Genomic DNA, 19,531 nt, shown 5'->3' with positions numbered 1-19,531 from the left:
ATAATTTTTACAAGGTTTGGACTCCTTGGCTGGATCACCATACAGCTTTAGGCATAGACCGTAGACTTTTTCAAATATAAATCATTGAATTATTAATCTATATTGTCAGACTCGAGTATTTTCTTTTTTTCTGTATTGTTCTTCTAATCCAGTTTTGTCTAAATTTTGATTAATAATGCTGGTGTTTTTTGTTTTTATTGTTAGTGTTTCTATTGTTTGTTTCTTTTCTGTATATTTTGAAAAACTTCAATAAAAAATAAAACAAAAAAAAAAAGGCTTTAGTTCCTCACATTTTTATGCAAAATTTTTGTTCAACCCACTGAATTAAAGCTGAAAGTCTGCAGTTCAACTGCATCTGAGTTATTTAATTTAAAATGAATTTTGGTAATGTACAGAACCAAAATTAGAAAAAAGTTGTTATTAAGTAACCCATATTCTATGCATTGTTAAACAGGTATTGGGTTGCTTGTATATTTGTTTCACTAAATGTATTTAAATACACCAGCTTTTCTTCAAACTAAGTGGAGAGCCGCAAACTTCTTTCTTTTCCTCTTTAGCTATTTTATTTTCGAATGTAAGCCAATTCAAGAGGTGGCTCATACATATTAAAAGCATAAGTAAGGGGAACGTACCTTTTTCATTATTAAGGTGGTACCTATCCTTAAAAAGTAAACAATGTTATTACTAAGTTTCTATAGACCTTTAGGTTTAACTTATATATTTGCAAAGATACTGGGGAGTTAAGACCCACATGGAAGAGTTTTTGCTAGAAAAGAATAATATAAGTGATAGCATGGATTCAAAAAAGACCAAAGGACGCATCGTGAATCTGCAGCATGAGCTAAGTTCTCCTGCTCACCTCCGGGAAACTGCATATAAAACTGGCACTTCATCCTGCGCATTGCCCACAACTGCTCTACTGGTTACCGGTACCTGGATGGACCGGTTTGTGAAGCACTCCTCTTCCATTGACAGCCAGAATCCCATGGGGAGAAAAGACAAACAGCGGGCTGTGCCTTCCAAGATGGCCGCCGCTCCAGCTTCATCACAGGCATCTGTCTCTGCTTCCCCACCAGCAAGCCCCGATGACAGCATGGACCTTTCTCACCCTGCAAAAATTTCTGATGAAGTGGCTGAATTCCTGAAGCCCACCTTGCAGGAGGCTATTGATACAGCGTTTCACAAAGGCATTCAGTCCCTGCGGAAAGACCTGCGTGAACACTCTCTGCGCATAAATGCGGCTGAGCAGAGGATCACCCTGGTCGAGGATGATGTCTCTTCCACCAGGTCAGTTATACCAACACTGGAAGCTAGAGCCCAAGCTTTGCAAGATAAAATTGAAGACCTGGAGAATAGGTCTCGCCAGAATAATCTGTGAATTGTAGGGGTTCCAGAAGGCATCAAACCATCACAGCTCCCTGCATGACCATACTGCAATTGCTGGGGCTCCAGGTAGATTGCCGAGTGGAAAGGGCCCACTGACTGGGTCCCATACGCAAAGAAGCCTCTGCCCCTAGACTAGTTTTGGTGGCCTATTCTCACTACACTGATAGATCACGGATTCTTCAGGCCTTTCACACCAATTGCCATCTACAATTTGAAGGAGCTACATTACTTATATTCGCAGATTATTCAGCAGAAGTATCCCGCAAACGGCGAAGTTTCCAGCAAGTATGCTAAACCTTATATCGCAATAAATTTAGTTTTATGCTAGCTTATCCAGCCATTCTCCACTTCACTGATCCTCAAGGCCGAACATTCTCTTTTACCTCGGCTGAGGAAGCGGAAAGTTTCGTTCATATACGTTTTTCAAGGCCTTCTTCAATTCCAGTCTACTCCCCCAAGCCTTCCAGGAATATTGGAAAATCATCTGACAAAAAGTTATGCAATGTTCCACGCCTTGGGCTATCATCAAAAGCCAGATAAAATGGAAGAGGTCCCTAAATACCTTAAGGTGCCTGTTCTGAATCATCTTTTGATTCACAATATGTGAGGTGTGAGCCCACTACCTATATTCTTGCTATTTTTAAATGCAAGTGTATTTTCTTTATTATTTTTACTTCATGAGGAAAAAAGTCATTTTTTTGATTAGTCTATTTGTTCTTTGGTGTTTACTCAATGTTTTTCTCTTGTTTTGATACCCTTTGTTGTTTTGGGAACACTCACGCATCATCTAACGTCGGTTCAGCTGAAATTTATCTCTTTGACTGCAGTGATTGAGCCAACTGTTGTATCTGGACTGGTGAGGATCAGTTGAAGGTTTTTTCTGTGTCTTTTATCTACAAAATGTATTGGTATTTTTTGCTTCTCCAGCTTTTTCTGTTTTCCACTAAATGCGAGATGCTGCTGTTGATTGAATGGTATATTATCTGTATAATAATTCCCTGTTTGGATGTTTTATGCGGGCGATATCAGGTTTGCGCTCTCCTAATAAGTGCATGTCTGTTCTCCACCACCTGAAAAGGTATAAAGCCGATATCGTACTGTTGCAGGAGATCCATCTTGGCAGTAATGATTTTCACAGAATGAAAAAATTGTGGATGGGAGAGGTTTATAGGTCACCATCTAAAGACCATAATGCAGGGGTCATGGTGTGGTTCTATAGATTGTTTCCAGGTAAAATTAAAACCGTTCAAAGTGATTCTGAAGGGCGCATTTTAAAAGTTCTTTTTCAGTATTATGATCAGGATGTGGCATTATATATTGTGTATGCACCCAACTCACCATTGATATCTTTTTTTTCTAGAGGTATCTCGCTGGTTTGTTCAGGATCCTACTCTTTACAAAATTATAGGGGGCGATTTTAATACAGTGATGTCGGATCCTGAGGATCGATATTCTCACTCGACCTCTGGTGTTGGTCGCTTACCAAGTAGCACTGTGCTTTCTGATTTTGTCAATGCTATGCATTTGAATGATGTTTGGTTACAACACCACCCATTAGAACAAAAGTTTGTTTCTCAGGTTCATCTTTCACAGACACGCCTAGACTATTTGTTCTGTATAGATGCTATGATGTATAAGGTGGAATCGCCTGAGATACATACTATGATGATCTCGGACCATTCCCCCATCTCTATTACAGTGCGCAATCAACACCCAAAGGGAGATTATATTCCTTGGTGCTTTTCATCCTTTTTAACCAAGGACCCAGAATTTCAAAATGCCCTCACTGTTGCGTGGCATGATTATGTCCAACATAATCATATTCATAGAGACAACCCTGTTCTTTTCTGGGAGGCGGGTTGGGCGTTTTTAAGAGGTAGAGTAATCTCATTTATGGCAAAGTGAAAGACAGCCTGCTTAACTCATTTTCTGGAAGCGCAATGAGAGCTCAGAACAGCACAAAGGGAGTTAACTGATAATCCCACTCCAGATCCTTACACCGCCAAACATAAATTTGACTCTTGGCTCTTATCTTCCATTCTCAAGTGGGGTTCGTTCAGGGCAGAGCGGCTGTAACGAAAATTTGAAAGGTGATGGTGGCCTTGGAAATAGCTAAACCTTATCCTAATCTAGACTTAGCTATTATAACAATAGATGCAGAAAAAAATTTCAATACTGTAAATATTTCATAGCTTTTTACAGTGTTTGATCATGTTGGTGTGCGGGGCACCTCCTTCAGATTTTTGAAAGCTATGTATATGTCCCCTACAGCCAAAGTACATACACCGGGGACCAGACAGGGGTGTCCTCTGTCCCCTCTTCTTTTTAACCTGGTGTTGGAGCCGTTAGTTCGATATATGGATACCACTTCCTTGCTCCATGGCATACCTGTTCATAACAGTGAACTAAGAACCGCGTTTTTTGTGGACTACATATTAATATTTACCTCTAGTCCTCAGAGGGATAGCATTGCTATTCAATCCCTAATTACTAGATTTGAAAGTTTTTCAGGCCTAAAAATTAATTTTTGTAAAAGTGAAATTCTCCCTTTAGCTGCATCCCCTACAGTGGCGGAAAGTTGAAATGTTCATGTTCCCTTCAAAGTAGCTAAGGATTTTATAATTTTTTTGGGACTTCGTATTGGTCGTATGCTGTCCTTGTTGTATAAGTTGAATTACCCACCTTTAATAGCTAAAATACAAAAAGAATTAAAGATGTGGGAAAATCGGCCCCTCTCATTTATGGGTCGTTGTCATTTACTCAAAGTGATGCCCTTTTTCAAAATGCTCTATCCTTTGCAAATGCTGCCTCTGTTGTTACCACACTCTGATGTTACTGCTCTTAACAATACTTTTACTAAATTTTTGTGGAATGGTAAACGCCCTAGAAGAAATTTAACAGGAAGTGTATGGTCAATGAAATATGGAGGGAATCCCAATTTATATTTCATAGGCAGTACAAGTTATTAAGGCCATACCCTGGTATACAGCAAACAAGGGCCTGGCATCTTCAATGTCTCAGGTGCAACTGTTCACATGCTTCACTGTCGCACCGATTATGGTTCTGCTCCTGTGTTACCACATTTTGGCAGCAAATATTGTTATTGGTAACCAAAGTAACAGGGTACACAATCCCGCACAATCCATCATTGCTGCTATTCGGTTATTGGGATGAAACTAATTATGGTACTATACATAACTCTACCCGATCATGAATTAGTGTTTGTCTTTTGGCTGCTGAATGGCTTTTTAAGAATACTTGGGCTCAATCCCTGTTGCCTGGGGTTGAACAAGTAATTTCTTCTTTGAAGATTTTGTTCCATAGAGAAATGCTAAAAGCCCAAATTCAAGGGGATGATTACACGACCCGTTTCCTTCAGCAATGGTACAAATTTTTACATTATGCTTTTGCTGATACCGAAAAGAACACAATTCTTGATTCCTTTAAATACTTAACCTGATATATTACCAATGTATCTGGTTGATTTGTACCGGTTTATATGTTTTATGAAGATTCCCCTTTTTTTCCCCCTTTTATATATTATTTTTTTATGTTATTTTGATGTGTTTGTTTTGTTATTTAGATAGTTTTGTTATTGTAAATGAAAAAAACTTCAATGAAAAAAGTTTAAAAAAAAAGTTGTGAAATCTTCTTTCTTTTTTAAGAGGAGAGGAAGTAAACACTTAGACAGAGGAGTAGCAGTTGATATAGTATACTTAGACTTTGGGGCCCCTATTGTTTAACAAATATATATAAATGCTATCTGTCTGGGGTGGGGAATAAAAATGGAGAAGGATCTGGGTGCCAAGCCACAAAAGAGGTTATAGACTGCAGATTTTAAGACATAACCCTGCCTCTGTACAAAGCATTGGTCAGATTTCAGCTAGAACATGTAGGCCAGCATTGGGCACCAGTTTATCAATATGATGGCCCAATGGTTTGCCAGGATCAATTAAATTACGTTAATAGAGGAACTAACTTCCACCTCGAGAAGAATGGAGGAGGCCTTTCAGAATAGGTTGCGTTTTTGGACTGCATGTTTGTCTCGTCTCGGTTTGTGGACTACTTTTTTTGCCCCTTCCCTGGTTCAGTTTTATTTTATAATTAGACCATCTAGACCAGTATTTTATACCTTTGAAAAATTTAATGAATTACTAGTATATTGTGGTATGTGTTTTGCCCCTACACTGGCATATGTATTCATATGTGATTTTGTTTGTTCCTAATATTTTGCTCTGTTCATACTGCCTTAAGCTCTTTAAATAAAACTTTAAAAACAAAACATGCTTTAGGTTTAGGAACCTTGTAGCTTCTTTAAAGAGTGTGTTAATAGAAGGTAACCAAAAGGTTATCAAACCAGCCTACATTAATCTGGTGTTTTTTGTGATTTGGCCAAATATGTCACCTTGCTGCTTTTAGCCTATTCATAAAAGTCTTAGTCTTGCATTAGAGCAACTGCTGATGAGTGTAATACAATAACCAGGTAGCAACAAGTAACCAGATATGAGAATTTCTAGATGTTGGTGTGTCTATATGTGGAAATAATATAAACATTGTGTCTGCATTTATACACTTTAGCATTATAATTATTTATTAATATATCACTAAAGTAAAATAGATAAATATTTGTAAAGAAGAATCATCATATTACTATTACAAATATTAGGTTTAAACTGTGGTAATGTTCCTAGTTAGCACTTATCTAAAATAGTGGATTGATATGCTTTACAAAAATACTAAGTAGATTGTTGTTATGACTGACTGTTCATTTTGCATAACTTACCTAATTTTTAAAGTAGTCACTTATAATTTTACAGGAACTGCCTAAATCACATTCAAGTTTAGGCTTTTCACCTAGCAAAGTGAATTATTACACTGCAAGGGATTATTTACTTTGGTTAGTAAAAAAAAAAAAAAAAAAATTCACTATGCAATAATACCCAATGGCATCCAAAGACATGCAAATCAACGAATTTCCATTTGGAGAGTGTCTAAATCATGTAAACTAACAACTCCATTGTTTCTATATCTAAACATAGTTAGTTGACACTTAATCTAGAAATCAGTCTGGCAGAGTACCATTTAATTCATTTTACATTGAGAGCGCTCCACGATACTGACCTCCCAATATTCTGTTTGATTCAAGGCAAATGCTGGTAGTTCATAAAATACCATAGCTGCATTTTTCAAATATAGAAATACTTTCTAAAGAGTTTTATTATTTATTTAATTAAAATGAGGTTATGCACAGGACATAAAGTCGAGACACCATTTTTGTAATTTTATTTTATTGGCAAATTATATAAAAAATTCCAATCAATATTTATATATTTAAGTTTGTGAGAACTCAAATTTTAAAGTGCTGCAGTCATTTTAGGTTTCTGTGAGATATTTTTACATTTAGGAAAAAAGGTAAACTTGCCTGTAAAACAGGAGAAAGCAGGGGATTTAGTGGCAAAACCAGAGGGTCCACTACCGATCCTTTTTATATACTATGCAGTGTGTACACACATACTCTCTTATATCCATCTGTCTGTAGATAAGTAAGTTTTGTTCTAGTTTTTGTTTTTTTAAAGTAGCATACATCAAAATATTGTCCTTGGCTTGTGCACCAACTTGATATTTTTGTATCCATATTTATGTTCTGAGAAGTCAATGGTACCTTCTGATGAGTCCGTGAATGTGATCTTAATAGATCTTCAACTTTTCCTTTAATAAATTTTCATTTTCCTGTTTTCAGATTCAACATTGTTTAATGCTGTTCACATACTCTTCTAATTGTTACAATCTGATGAGCAAACTATCTTTATTGGCTACAAATTATGTACATCCTGAAGAACACACTTCTGTATCTGTTAAATTTCATATTCTGTATCCATTTAAAGAGAACATCAAAAGGTACCAATTAGATTATCACAAAACTCGACAGAATTGGTGAAATTTTTCCATCAGTTGTGTGGCAAGATTCAGGCAGTTACACAATCAACCAGGTTTTCAACCAAATTAAAAATACAATACTCTTATTTTATTTTATTTCTAAGGAAAAATGCTTGCTCATGGCTTATTTATAAAGAATCATAGCATGTCCTTTAGCAATATTGATTCTACTTATTTCAGTAAAAAGTTTGCAGTAATGCTGAAACACTGGCATTACCTACACTACACTTTCTTCAAGCTCATCCGAACCAGTAAACAAAACTGGTTTTTCTTCGGGTAGTTCAGCTTCACAATGTGAAAGCATGCCATGGACAGACTGACTTCTCTTTGTCCATATAATGCTTAATTGTTTGGCGTAGCTGTAACAAGTGGTGGTTGCCATCTCTCCCATATCTACAGAAGAGCTGCGTTTGGTTTTATAAACAACAAAACCAGCCTCAGGGCTTGATGCTGCATTTAGTCCTTTAAAATCTGAAGCCTTAATAGTTTTGTCATCTTGTTTCTCAGATGCTTCTCTGTGTCTAGCTTTTCTACGTTGAGGCTTTACTCCATGTATAACCCTTTCAGTATCTTCTTTATACACCACTTGAGAACAACTGGCTTTGGCAGACTCATTGTTCAGTCTACATTGCAGAAGAATTCCATTGGGCATATTCTGGCTTCCATTGGTCTGTGAATATACATTAGTAACTTTTGGAATGTCTGAACGAGCAGTGCTGCACACCTTGTATTTGACCATCATAACAACAGTAAAAACCAACAATGTAACCACAATGACTCCTCCAATAATAATGGTTAAAGTGCCTCCTAGGAAATGAGCATGCAGTGAGCGGCAGTCTGGGTATGCCTCTGCTGTGGAAAACTGGACACATCCTAAGGACTTTGTAGCAGCTAAAGCGGTTGTAACATCATCAAAAATGGCCAAGATGCAAAGATCATAATCTACCCCTGATACCAAGTGTTTCAAGGCAAAGTGCTTGGTTGTGGAAGGCAGAATCCTGTAAAAAAAAAAAAAAAATATTATGTATTATGAAATAATATTTAATAACAAGATTGATCAGACTGTTTTATCAGTTTGTAGGAGAGTTGGCATATGCTGTGTCAGTTTCTCTTAAAATCGGTCAACTCATTAAACTGCTGGCACTTACCAACTCTTGCTTCATTTACGGTAATGAACAAGGATTTTTTGGCTTCCTGCTAAGACATAGTCTGTCACTTCAGTGTCCTAAAATCATGTGGAACCCTTTTAGTCTTTTTTTTTCAATTTGTTGAGAATGACTGCCAAGTGTTTAGTTGTATCAGGAGAATTAATCCTACTCAAACAAACCTTAAGGGATTTTATGTCCATTAGGACCATCTAGTTGTCAGCACTGACAGAAATTAGCTCACAGTACTTTTTAATAATCTTTTCATACTCCAAACCCATAGAAGTTGTAATCTATTTATTATATTGATTATACAAAAATAAGCCTATATAGCACTATCATTCTCTTATTTTTAGTGAATAGGCTGTTATGTTATTAGAACTCTCACAGAAAGTAGTCTATGAGCCTAATTTATTAAAGCTCTCCAAGACTGGAGAATTTGACTAACATGGGAGAACCTGGGTGATCCAGTAAACGGTAATGAATAAATGCTGTATTGGCTGGTTTTAGACAATTCTCTGAACTACCTGTTAGTTCATCTTAACTTTTTTTTTTAAATATTTCTGATGCAGGCTGACTTTTGGTTGGATTCACTATGTTCCTATTTGTATCAGTTTGTATCCTAAAAAAACACAGCCATGCCATAAAAGTCAATAATCACTACATTACAATAAAAGATTTTTGAATATGAGTAAAATGATCTGTATTACCCAGCATGGGTGAGTAGAACAACCTATAAAGTCCTGACTTTACTTTAAAACTGCTTTAAACCAACGCTTTATTGTGCTACATTATATGTATGAAATATGACAGAAAATTGTATTAGGTTAAAGCAGAACTAAAACCTTTTTTCATCTACACTCCCGTCCTTGCTCCATTGTGCACATTGCCATGTTCATCCAGGTGTCAGATCTTCAGCTTGGAAATTAGACCTCAGTTCAGTGTTTTTTTTTGTACTGTCCCTTTCTGCTCACAATTTTTAATTACAGAACTATGTATACTAGTTACTTCCTGCTTCTTTAAAACTAAAAGTGAAAGAAAAGCCTGCCTTTTCTAGTGTGACATAAGCAAACCTTGTATTACAATAATCAACTGCTAATAAGGCAGTAAAAAATTTCCTGTGAGCAGGAAAGGGAATTCCATACACTTGGGTGTTGGAACATCCCCAAAATAATATTATTTTGCATAGTCACACTCAAGTAGCATTTTATTTATTTTCAAAATTTGAGTAATTTTAAATACATCAGTACAGAATAGCTTTTATAGCAAATGTGTATATTACAGGAGTTTAGTTTTTCTTTAAGTATTGGTGCTTTTGTACATGTATATGTTTGCCTCCAGGAAGAGAGGGATTATAGTTAATACATAGCAGGGAAAATCTGCAAAAGAAAATGATCTATGGATTGCAATGAATGGGTAAGAATATTGTCAGTGGAGTAATATGTAAATCACAACAGTAGTGAATTGTTTAGGGGAAAGTCATACAACAAGCAGCTTTAACAGGCCTGTTAGAGCATATTACTAGAATTGTCAAGATGCACACTGTGGCTTGGCTGACAAGTTCATTTCTGCAGGCATAGATCACTACTCTATTACAGTTAATCCATAATTAATATGTAACTGTGTATGAACAGCCTTTACTATAAGAATCATTAGAAGCAACCATGTTTGCAAGATGCTTACATTTGTACTACTGTTTTTTACCCAATGTTTTTATTCATACAATTTAATGCATTTCAAGTGCGATTTTCAAGAGACTCACAAATGTCAGGGTGTATTCTTAAACACTTTTATTGAATACAGGGCACCCGGAGATAAGCATACAGTGAGTGCACAGCTGTCACAAAGGTTAATGCATGGCCGCGAGAGTATTGCTGACCTAATATTTTTTTCCAAAGAATATGTCACTAGAAGTAGACTTTGTAACCTGGAAAAAGTTTTGTGAGTTTGTTGTGATTATTAGAACATTGCCCTGTTTATTTATGTGTTTTTACACATTTATAATGTGTTGTGGTAATAACTTAATATTGCATGTGTGTTGCGTGAAATATATTAGAACTGTTTAACTGATGTCTGTTCTAGTGAAAGAAGATTGGCACCCAAAACTATGGATGAAAACTGAACTAGACAGTAACACTGTTCTTACCTTACATAAATTCTGGATAGTGTGGTGCAAAGATTATAATAGTTTATCCAGAGTTTACCAATTTTATCCACCAGAAGCAAAATCATTTTTTTTGTTGTAATCTCATGTAATACATTCTGATATATATATATATATATATATATATATATATATATCATTTAATGGTTGTCAACAGTGAAAGATACAATTTTTACATGTTTTTTCTGGTAATCTTACCTGTACACTAATGTCTCATCAGCTGTGCAATTGTATTGGATCTGGTACATCCACACTACATAGGCTGATCTGTTTGTGTACCACCGTACCAATGCAGAGGAAGAACCTATGTCAGACACCACTACATTTTCTGGTGTCTTTCTTTTCTCTGTGGCATTGGCTGTTGTCTTGGATGAAGTTGTAATGTCAGAGGACCCAGGATCCTGTCTTAGCACACTAACTGTTCCATTGTTTCTATGTGGCAAAGGGATCATTTTGAGGTCAACTTGGGCAGTTGATTCCCCCGCAGCATTAATAGCTATACATGTATAGGCTCCATCATCCCTGATTGTAGTGACCAGAATATCCAAGGTTCCATTCCGGTAGGAAGCAGTCCTGGAAGAGTTTGGCATTATCTTATCATCTGGGGATACCCAATGTATAACAGGCTCTGGGTCTCCAATTGCCCGGCATTTTAGTGTTGCCCTCTGCCCTTCAAGTACCCAGAGTTGATGTGTATGGCGAGTGATAAGAGGAGGCTCACACATGAACTCTTCCTCTGGTATAGACCAGAAATAACGTCTTGCTAATTGTGCAGGAGAAGCACATGTTTCCATATCATCCTCTCTCACCAGCCGTCGTAACCATAACAGTTCACAGTTGCAGTGAAATGGGTTACCACCAAAATTGAGCACTATTGTTGATGTGTAAGGGGTAGGGCTCACCACTCCAGTTTGAGAACGAACAAAAAGAGGGTCTGGAGGAAGTGTGTGTAACCTATTAGATGTCATGTCTAGTCTGGACAGTTTGTAAAGTTCTGAGAATGTCCCTTCCATTACATAGTCTATGAGATTATGGTCAAGATTAAGAGTATGCAAATTAACCATGTTCTGAATAGCCTCCCATGGAGCACTAATCAAATTATTATATGACAGATCCAAGTCCTCTAAAGAAAGGATGAAATCATCAAAAGTGGCTACTGGGATTGTCACTAGCTGGTTATTGTTGATAATAAGATGCTGGAGATTCAGCATTCCTCGTAAAGCTTCCTCGTGAATGGATGTTAAACGATTTCCATCCAAATGCAAGGACCTAAGGCTCTCAAGATCACCAAAGGCGTAAGGTTGAATAGTATCTATGGTGTTTCTTGATAGAGTGAGGTCCACCAAGCCTGTCATGTTTAGAAAGTCTTCTTGTGCTACAACTCGGATAAAGTTGTCAGCCAGCCGTAGCTCCACTGTTCTACGGTCTATGTTAGGTGGAACGTAAAGGAGGCCCTTATTGGCACACAGTGTGCTAAGTGACTCTGAAAGGTTTTGACAGGTACAATGAAAGGGACAAGAATAGACGATGGTCACAAGACTTCCTAGTAGCAGAACACCCCAGACCAACCTTTCCATGGTAGATATAGTATTTACCCTGAAAAACATAATAGGATTTTGTTAAATGTATGCTCTTTGTGTTTACTTTATCAGTTGTATAATGAATGTGTTAGCTTTAAAAATCATAATTCTTTTTTTTCTAAACTGTTATTGTATATCAAGTAATTAACTTTTTGCTGCATTATTATTAAGAAATGACTGTATACATACTTTAGAAACACAAACAATCACATATCACAAGAAATTCACATATACACATACAATTTATGTTTGCACACATGTACATATACACATACAATTAATACACATGCAATTTATGTTTCAGTTATTCAAATATGTGGTTTGTCCATGTAGTATGTATACATTTTCTTCACACATATATTTTACTTATGCTATTATTATAACTATGCCTATTATTTTAGGCGGAGGTTGTTTAAATGTTTTTCAGACCGCTCCAGATGCTCCCACAAAGATCATCCAATGACAGTTTATTTTTCAAATTTAAAATTATTTCTTATTCTGTATTTGGCAGGTCAGCATAATGCAATACATAAAAGTAATTTCTAACAAAGCTCATTTGCACTCTGTTTACTTTTGTTATTACACGAGCACAATGCAGTGTCAAAAAAATGTACCCAGCATGAAAAATTAGTCCATCTTATTGATGCAATCCCTTCAATCAAATATGCCCACATTCAAAGTTTTAAGTAAGGAATGTTTGCTTTTCATTATTTTGGTTTTATAAACAGTGCATTTTTTGTGACTCAGTAAGTGGGCAGATTAGTAAGATTAATAAATCTTATTCCAAAAAAAGCATTTAAAGTTTATTTTTATATCCCCTCTCCTATTGTGTGCTACTTCCCCCTCCTCCTCCAGTGTCACTGTATGTGTCTGTCATTTGCAACCCCTATTTAATGTACAACACTGCATAATATGTTGGTGCTTTATAAATACTGTTTATTATTATTATTATTATTAATAATAATATTATTTTTTTTATAATAATATATTTTATGCATATATTGAACAAGAAAGTTAGGTAGGGTGAGGATTGTTTATTTTAATAAAGTATTTTTCTTCTTGTTAAGAAATTATAAATATTTTATTATCCATACTCCTTGTTAATTTCTATGTTAAGCAAGTGTAAATATTGTATTATCCATAGTCTGGAAACAGGTATACTTTAAGCCTGCCACATAACTACCCAGTGGTTTATCAATTAGTAGATTGTGCTTGTGTTACATAAGAGTGGACATGTTTTTGGAGTGTGGGCTATATGGACCTGGACAAATATACAGTGGGGACACCAGATGCATAGTATTATAGCTCCCTTCACCACCTGTCTTTCTGTCAAATGAGGTCCTGACAAAAGATAGGAAACCTGGGTAATTGCCCAGTTCCCCCTTTTTCTCCCTTCCTCAAAACTGGCCTTACTCAAGAGCAGAAGAAAATTACCTGGATAGTTTACTTTGCTCAATCTCTATTGTCCTCTGAAAAGCTGCCAGAAAACATGGTTTCTGTGGTTCTAAAATTAGTGTACTGTAAAATCCTGTAGTAATAAAGGGGATATTTGCTTTTATCATTGCCTTTGCTATAGATTTCTGATTGTGGGAAACGTTCATGGGGGCTGGTTTAGTGCTTTAGATATTAAGAATCGGAAATCTCTTATGTATGTATATATGTTCCACTCATGTATAGTCCACTTAACCAGCATTTTAAAAAAGGACGTTTGCCTTGTTTATCTTACTGGAGGTTTTTAATCAAGTGCTATAATAAATGATCACTTTGTTAACTACAGTGCACTTATCATTGCTGTTAACTGAAATAGTCTGTCCCTTGTAACTAAATGTAATGTGATAAAATATGTGATCTGCAAAGCAGACATAACAATATACTATTTTGTGCAATCTGTACAAACTTATATAATACTAATATAATGCAAATATAGAGAGGACCTACAGTTAGGTCAATAAATATTTGGACAGAGACAACTTTTTTCTAATCTTGGTTCTGTACATTACCAAATTTTAAATGAAACCACTCAGATGCAGTTGAACTGCAGACTTTCAACTTTATTTCAGTGGGTTGAACACAAAGATTGCATAAAAAGTGAGGAACTAAAGCCTTTTTTACACAATCACTTCATTTCAGGGGCTCAAAAGTAATTGGACAATTGACTCAAATTATTTCATGGGCTGGTGTGGGCAATTCCTTTTGTTATGTCATTATCCAAATATTTATGGACCTAACTGTATATTCTGCTTGGATACCTGAATAAATGTGATGACTGATGCAGGTGACACATACATGGGACAGGATATTTGTTAGTAATGGATTTAACTGCTAACCCAAAATCAGTGTTAGATGTAATGCGAAGAAATCACTAAAAACTTCCAGTGGACGGAGCCTGAAAAATGTTTTTGTAAAATATTTGCATATATAAATAGTTAAATTAGGTCAGGACAACTCTGTCTTGAAGGTGCAGGTGTTGGCACCATGTTGTAGCAGTCTGCACTGAGTACTGTTGACTCTGTAGAAAGTATGTACTGATAAATTTCCTGCACCCTACTCACTTTGTAACAGAGCTTTTCTTCCTCTGTCTAGGCATAGCTCAAATAGATGTTTGGTAGCCTGGTGGGAAGATTTCTAGAGTAAAGCCCTCCTGAAACAAATATTCCTACTACAATCAGAGAAAGGTGTATAGTTAATTAAATTCTATTAATGAGAAATCCGGTAAATGAGTTTAGCTACCATAGTACACAAATCTATACCTACTTGTTCGTCAGATCAATGTGTTCTGTGCTCTTTACCATCTCCACATTTATCATTACTCTTCCTATTTTGGCTATTCCCTTTTGATTTATCTCTCTTCCTTTTTTTTACCTTTTTGTCTCCACTATTATTTTCTCCATTTGACAGTTAGCTCTGTGACCTCCTGTTACCTCTGAGTATCTGTACAATCTTCCAGGCGGGAATAAGACTTTGACGGGAGTTAAGTGCCAGGGTTAATGTCAGTCTCGAGATTTGTCTCTAACCTTCAACATCTCATGTCAGTGCAGTACAAATACACCCCAGGCTGCAGTTACATTCTCTCAGAATAAATAAATAGATGTGTATCCATAACAAATCAATACAAGATGGATATAATTTTCAATTTTTTTGAGATTAACAAAAATATATCAGAATTATTTTGGTTTGGAGGTACATATAAATACATCTATATGCAAATACCTGTATGGTTACCTTCTTTTAAACTATTTTCAACATCATCTTGGCAAGGAAAAACTGTGTAAACTTGGTGTATTTTGACAGCCATGTTTATTTAAGTAAGTATTATGTGCAAGCCAGGTTTGGTCCATTCATTCTGCTGTCTGTAAGCTAAATATGGCAACAGGTTACACCAATAAAAATTATGCTTTACCAGGCAGGTAATAGTCAATTACGGACAGGCAGCCAAGTCATAAATGCATCAATACATCTCCCTGGGTGTATGTAAGAATCCATCCAGCATTTCAGTTTACTAAATAACAAAAAAAAAAAAAAAGTCAGGAGCTTTGGTATTATCTTGGGAGTTCTTGTAAAACAAGTTCTTGTTAAAAAAAAAATACTGTTTGAAAAAAATACTGATTGATTTAATTTTTGCCTGTCATACTGGCAAAAACTATTTCATTAAAAAAATGCCTGCCCGCTCCAGCAGAAAGGTTTACTGTAAATCAGATCCACCAAATCTCAACTAGCTTGATTATATGTAAAATGCAAAGGCCTAGCTACAGTATAGTATTATTATTGATTATCTTTTTTTTTGTTTTACTGTTTTTTGTTTACATATTCTTTGACCTTGAACTGATATTGAATATTGTACAATTTAAAAAGTATGCAGTTTTCTCACATATTGTTTTTATGCATTATTTTGTAGGATTTTATGGTGTTCTTTGTACATAAGGCTATAGTAGCCACACAAAAAAGGGAATGTGTGTGTCAATATTTGTAAATTCTAATGTAATGTAAAAATACACAAAACACTGCCCTTTATACTGCAGGTATACTTGTATGACAATGGTGTCTCTTCTTACTGAATTACAATATTTTAACCAGATAAATAATCATTGTTAGATGAAGGCTACTGCTTTTCTCCTTCACCCTCCTTCATAACTGCAAAGCAGGCTTTCATCATCATCCTTGTTGCTTAGCAAATGTTTGCTAAGCATCTCCACTAGACATAGAACAGTGCAATGCCCAGGTTGGCTAAGATGGAAACCATGCTGGTAGCTGCAAAGCAATGTAGTGCAGACTTCCAACTATTAAGGGCTTTGCTGATGTTTTTTTGGCAGTGAAAAATACTAGCTGCAACAAGCTCTTTTTCTACATCGTAGGTTGGGTTAACACAGCTTTATAAATGCTATTTATGCCTGTGAGTGGTATTAACATTAGGTCTGTGGCCAAATTAATGGCAATAATAATGCATAACCCTCACAGACTTGCACACACTGGGCCTGATTTATTAAAACTCTCAAAGACAGGAAAAGATGGAATTTCATTAGTGAACCTGGGTGACGCAACAAACCTGGAATAGATTTCTTAAAATTAATTTGCTATTTGTTAGTAAATGTTTTCAATCCTGGACCAGATCCATTCCAGGTTTGCTGGATCACCCAGGTTTACCGATGAACGCGTATCTTCTCTAGTCTTGGAGAGTTTTAATAAATCAGGCCAACTGTCTCTCTCACACTATTTTTCTCTATAGGGATGAGCATGTGCAAGAGGAAGTTTGCTGTTTTTTTCAAAAAGGAGTAGTATTGCCTGGCCTGTGGTATAGTATAAATATTGAAGAGAAAGCAAAGACGGGCTTTGATAGGCAAGGTTAGGTGATAACATATAAAAGGTTTTAATAAAACCAAGGTAGACCTATTGCCAAAATAGACCTCCTGGATCTAAACAACAATACCACAAACAAATTTATATCAACTCGGTGAACGCTACATATTCGTGTTTACAAATACACACGAGTACTCATCAATACAATGACTTGTCTCAATTTCCGACTCGCTTTGCCCGAAGGCTTCCTCAGGGAGGCTGACTGTTGGTGTCCCACCATCCCCACTATACACCAACAACCTATAGAATTTCTTCTTTATGACTTCCAACAACTGAATTGGGCATTTTGTCTCTCCTTATAATCCCCTGAGGAAGCCTATGGGTGAAACACATCGGAAACTGAGATAAGTCATTGTATTGATGAGTATTGTGTATTTGTGAACACGAATATATAGCATTCACTGAGTAGATAAAAATTTGTTTTTGGTATTTTTGTTTAGAATCCAGGAGGTCCATGTTGGCAATAGGTCTACCTTGGTTCTATTAAAACCTTTTATATGTTGTTTGTTTTGCTTTCTCTTCAATATTTATTTTTCTCCCTCTATATAATATTTTTTTGTTTACCTCATATGTGTAATGACATATGTGTGTGTAATTTTTGAAATTCCACCAAGTTAATTTGCAATTAATTTTTAAAATTGTTTCTGTAGTTGCTTTAAGTTGCTTTACTTTAAGGGCAATAATATTGGGAATGAAATGCAAGTAGCTACTGCAGAGTAAATCGTCCATGATCACACATAAACATTTTTTGTGTCTCTGATCCACCTTATCCTTATAGGATACCTAGAAAACCTGAAATTACACAATATTTTGTGTGGCACAGTTCTTCGTCAAAGTGCTTCGTTTCAGGAACTATTGCACAGCATTCTCTGTGAGACTTCTGGGAGAAGTTTCTATAATTTATTCTATATGTTAACTAATAAAGCTCTCAATCATCTGACATAACATTTTTCTTCTTCATCTTACTATATTCCAGGCCACCATAGCATTTTCTATACAAAGTGTTATTTCATTTTCATAGGCTTCCTTCTGTCATGCCAACAGTAGCTGTTTCTCACCTCCCTATACTCTTCCTTACATTCAGTCTTTATTGTTTGGCTGTTTGGCCTCTTACCATTTCAAACACAGTTACATTGAAAGCCGGCAAAAAAAAAAAAATAATTCCAACAATTTATGTATAGAGTTCAGAAGATACCTCCTTGACAAAATGTCGGTCACTATCACTTTGTCATTCTAAGAGGTTGTCAGGCAATTTGTTATCTCTATATTTTGCCTGTGTTCTCATTTTGCATTCTAGTATACATGTGTATGCACGTATTTTTTCCCAATTTTTCGCCCTTCACTGAAATTTTGCTTCAATCTTATGCTATACTCATTTTCTTTATAAATATTTTTCATAATATGTTGAATGCCTGGTCATCCTCACATGTAATTTTCCCTTAAACTAAGTGTGGGCTTTACTGCTGCTATCAATACTTTGCATTACATTACAGAAACTGTGATCACCCATAGCTTAGAGGTGTGTTTTGGATTTCAAATGTTTATTTGTTACCTTTATTGGCATACAATGTTACATTTACAGCTATCTGAAACAGGTTGTCAAATGAACAGATTAAACATTTCTGGTAATTATAGCTTACTTAGGTTATTTTCTTTTCTAATACCTGTGTGTTCCTCCTTTCCTCACTGGTGTCGCACCTTTGTGATAGCTCTGCTGCCCTTCTTGCTTTTGATATGTGCAATTTGTAAGCAAGAAATTTCCTGGGGCAGATAAGCCAAGAGCAGGACTGTTGCGTTTTTGGCCATGTCTTTTTCCCCTGTTCTCTTCACTACAGTTCTTGCTATGTCTGTCCGTTGGATAGATCCCACAAGAGATATAGGACCTTGTGTGCAGGACCAATTCTTTCGCACAGCCCCATTATCCGTCAAACAATATTAGGCCCTGTAGTCACCACAGACACCAGTTTTTGCAATATCCACACAGAAATCTGTGTTCTAGACATCAGTCTTCTCTGATGATTTTACTCCCCTTACTTCTTTTTTGTTAACCCTTTAGATAATGTTTCAATCTTCTTTTTTGCGAACTGTCTTTTTTCAGATTGCATAAATGTATTTTCCTCATTATAAAAAGCAAACAAAAAAAAACAGCCAGGGAGTCTTAGAGATATTTAGCTAATTTGGCAGCATTATTAAAATTGTTTTGTTATGTTTCATCTGGTAACTAGAAAAACAATAAAAATATTTGGGTCCCACGCTCTATCAGTGGAAAGAAAACCAGATCAACTAATTTAATATTGACTTTTAAAAATCAACGAAAGGGTTAAATTCCTTCAAGCCTTAATGGGATATTTTTGGCTATTTTTGTAGTTATGTATGCCTTGCAAGATTTAAAAATCTTCTGAACGAAAAAAAAGAATCCTAGTAACTAGAAATCCAGACTCATACTCCACATAGGTTTGCTGCAG

The 19,531-nt window shown here is 35.9% G+C and overlaps 2 protein-coding genes across 10 annotated transcripts in view; one reads left to right on the top strand and one right to left on the bottom strand.

Moving 5' to 3' along the window:
• The window catches only part of PC (pyruvate carboxylase), a 318,614-nt gene that overhangs the window by 219,852 nt on the left and 79,231 nt on the right, over positions 1-19,531 (top strand). The window lies entirely within an intron of this gene.
• LOC140338737 (leucine-rich repeat and fibronectin type-III domain-containing protein 4-like) lies at positions 6,673-18,977 on the bottom strand. 4 transcript variants are annotated; one of them, XM_072423074.1, is made up of 4 exons: positions 18,707-18,873; positions 15,613-15,711; positions 10,831-12,228; positions 6,673-8,321 (listed from the first exon to the last, which is right to left on the bottom strand). In XM_072423074.1, exons 3-4 carry the CDS (start codon positions 12,207-12,209, stop codon positions 7,541-7,543), a joined length of 2,160 nt encoding a protein of 719 aa, XP_072279175.1. In that variant the 5' UTR covers positions 12,210-12,228; positions 15,613-15,711; positions 18,707-18,873; the 3' UTR covers positions 6,673-7,540. The 4 variants fall into 4 exon arrangements, with proteins under 4 accessions (XP_072279175.1, XP_072279176.1, XP_072279177.1 ...); XM_072423075.1 differs by having other exon boundaries at positions 18,731-18,853; XM_072423076.1 differs by lacking the exon at positions 15,613-15,711 and having other exon boundaries at positions 18,731-18,977.

Source organism: Pyxicephalus adspersus, chromosome 9, assembly GCF_032062135.1.
Source record: "Pyxicephalus adspersus chromosome 9, UCB_Pads_2.0, whole genome shotgun sequence".
Classification (NCBI taxonomy): domain Eukaryota; kingdom Metazoa; phylum Chordata; class Amphibia; order Anura; family Pyxicephalidae; genus Pyxicephalus; species Pyxicephalus adspersus.
The sequence above is the reverse complement of the archived record's forward strand: the minus strand, read 5'-3'. Positions and strand labels throughout refer to the sequence as shown.

Bases quoted from the DNA above. Each gene is read 5' to 3' on its own strand.
- LOC140338737 (XM_072423076.1), bottom strand. From the start codon at position 12,209: ATGGAAAGGTTGGTCTGGGGTGTTCTGCTACTAGGAAGTCTTGTGACC. The intron at 8,322-10,830 runs GTAAGATTACCA...TTTTTTTTACAG, and splicing joins GATGAGACATTAGTGTACAG to GATTCTGCCTTCCACAACCA.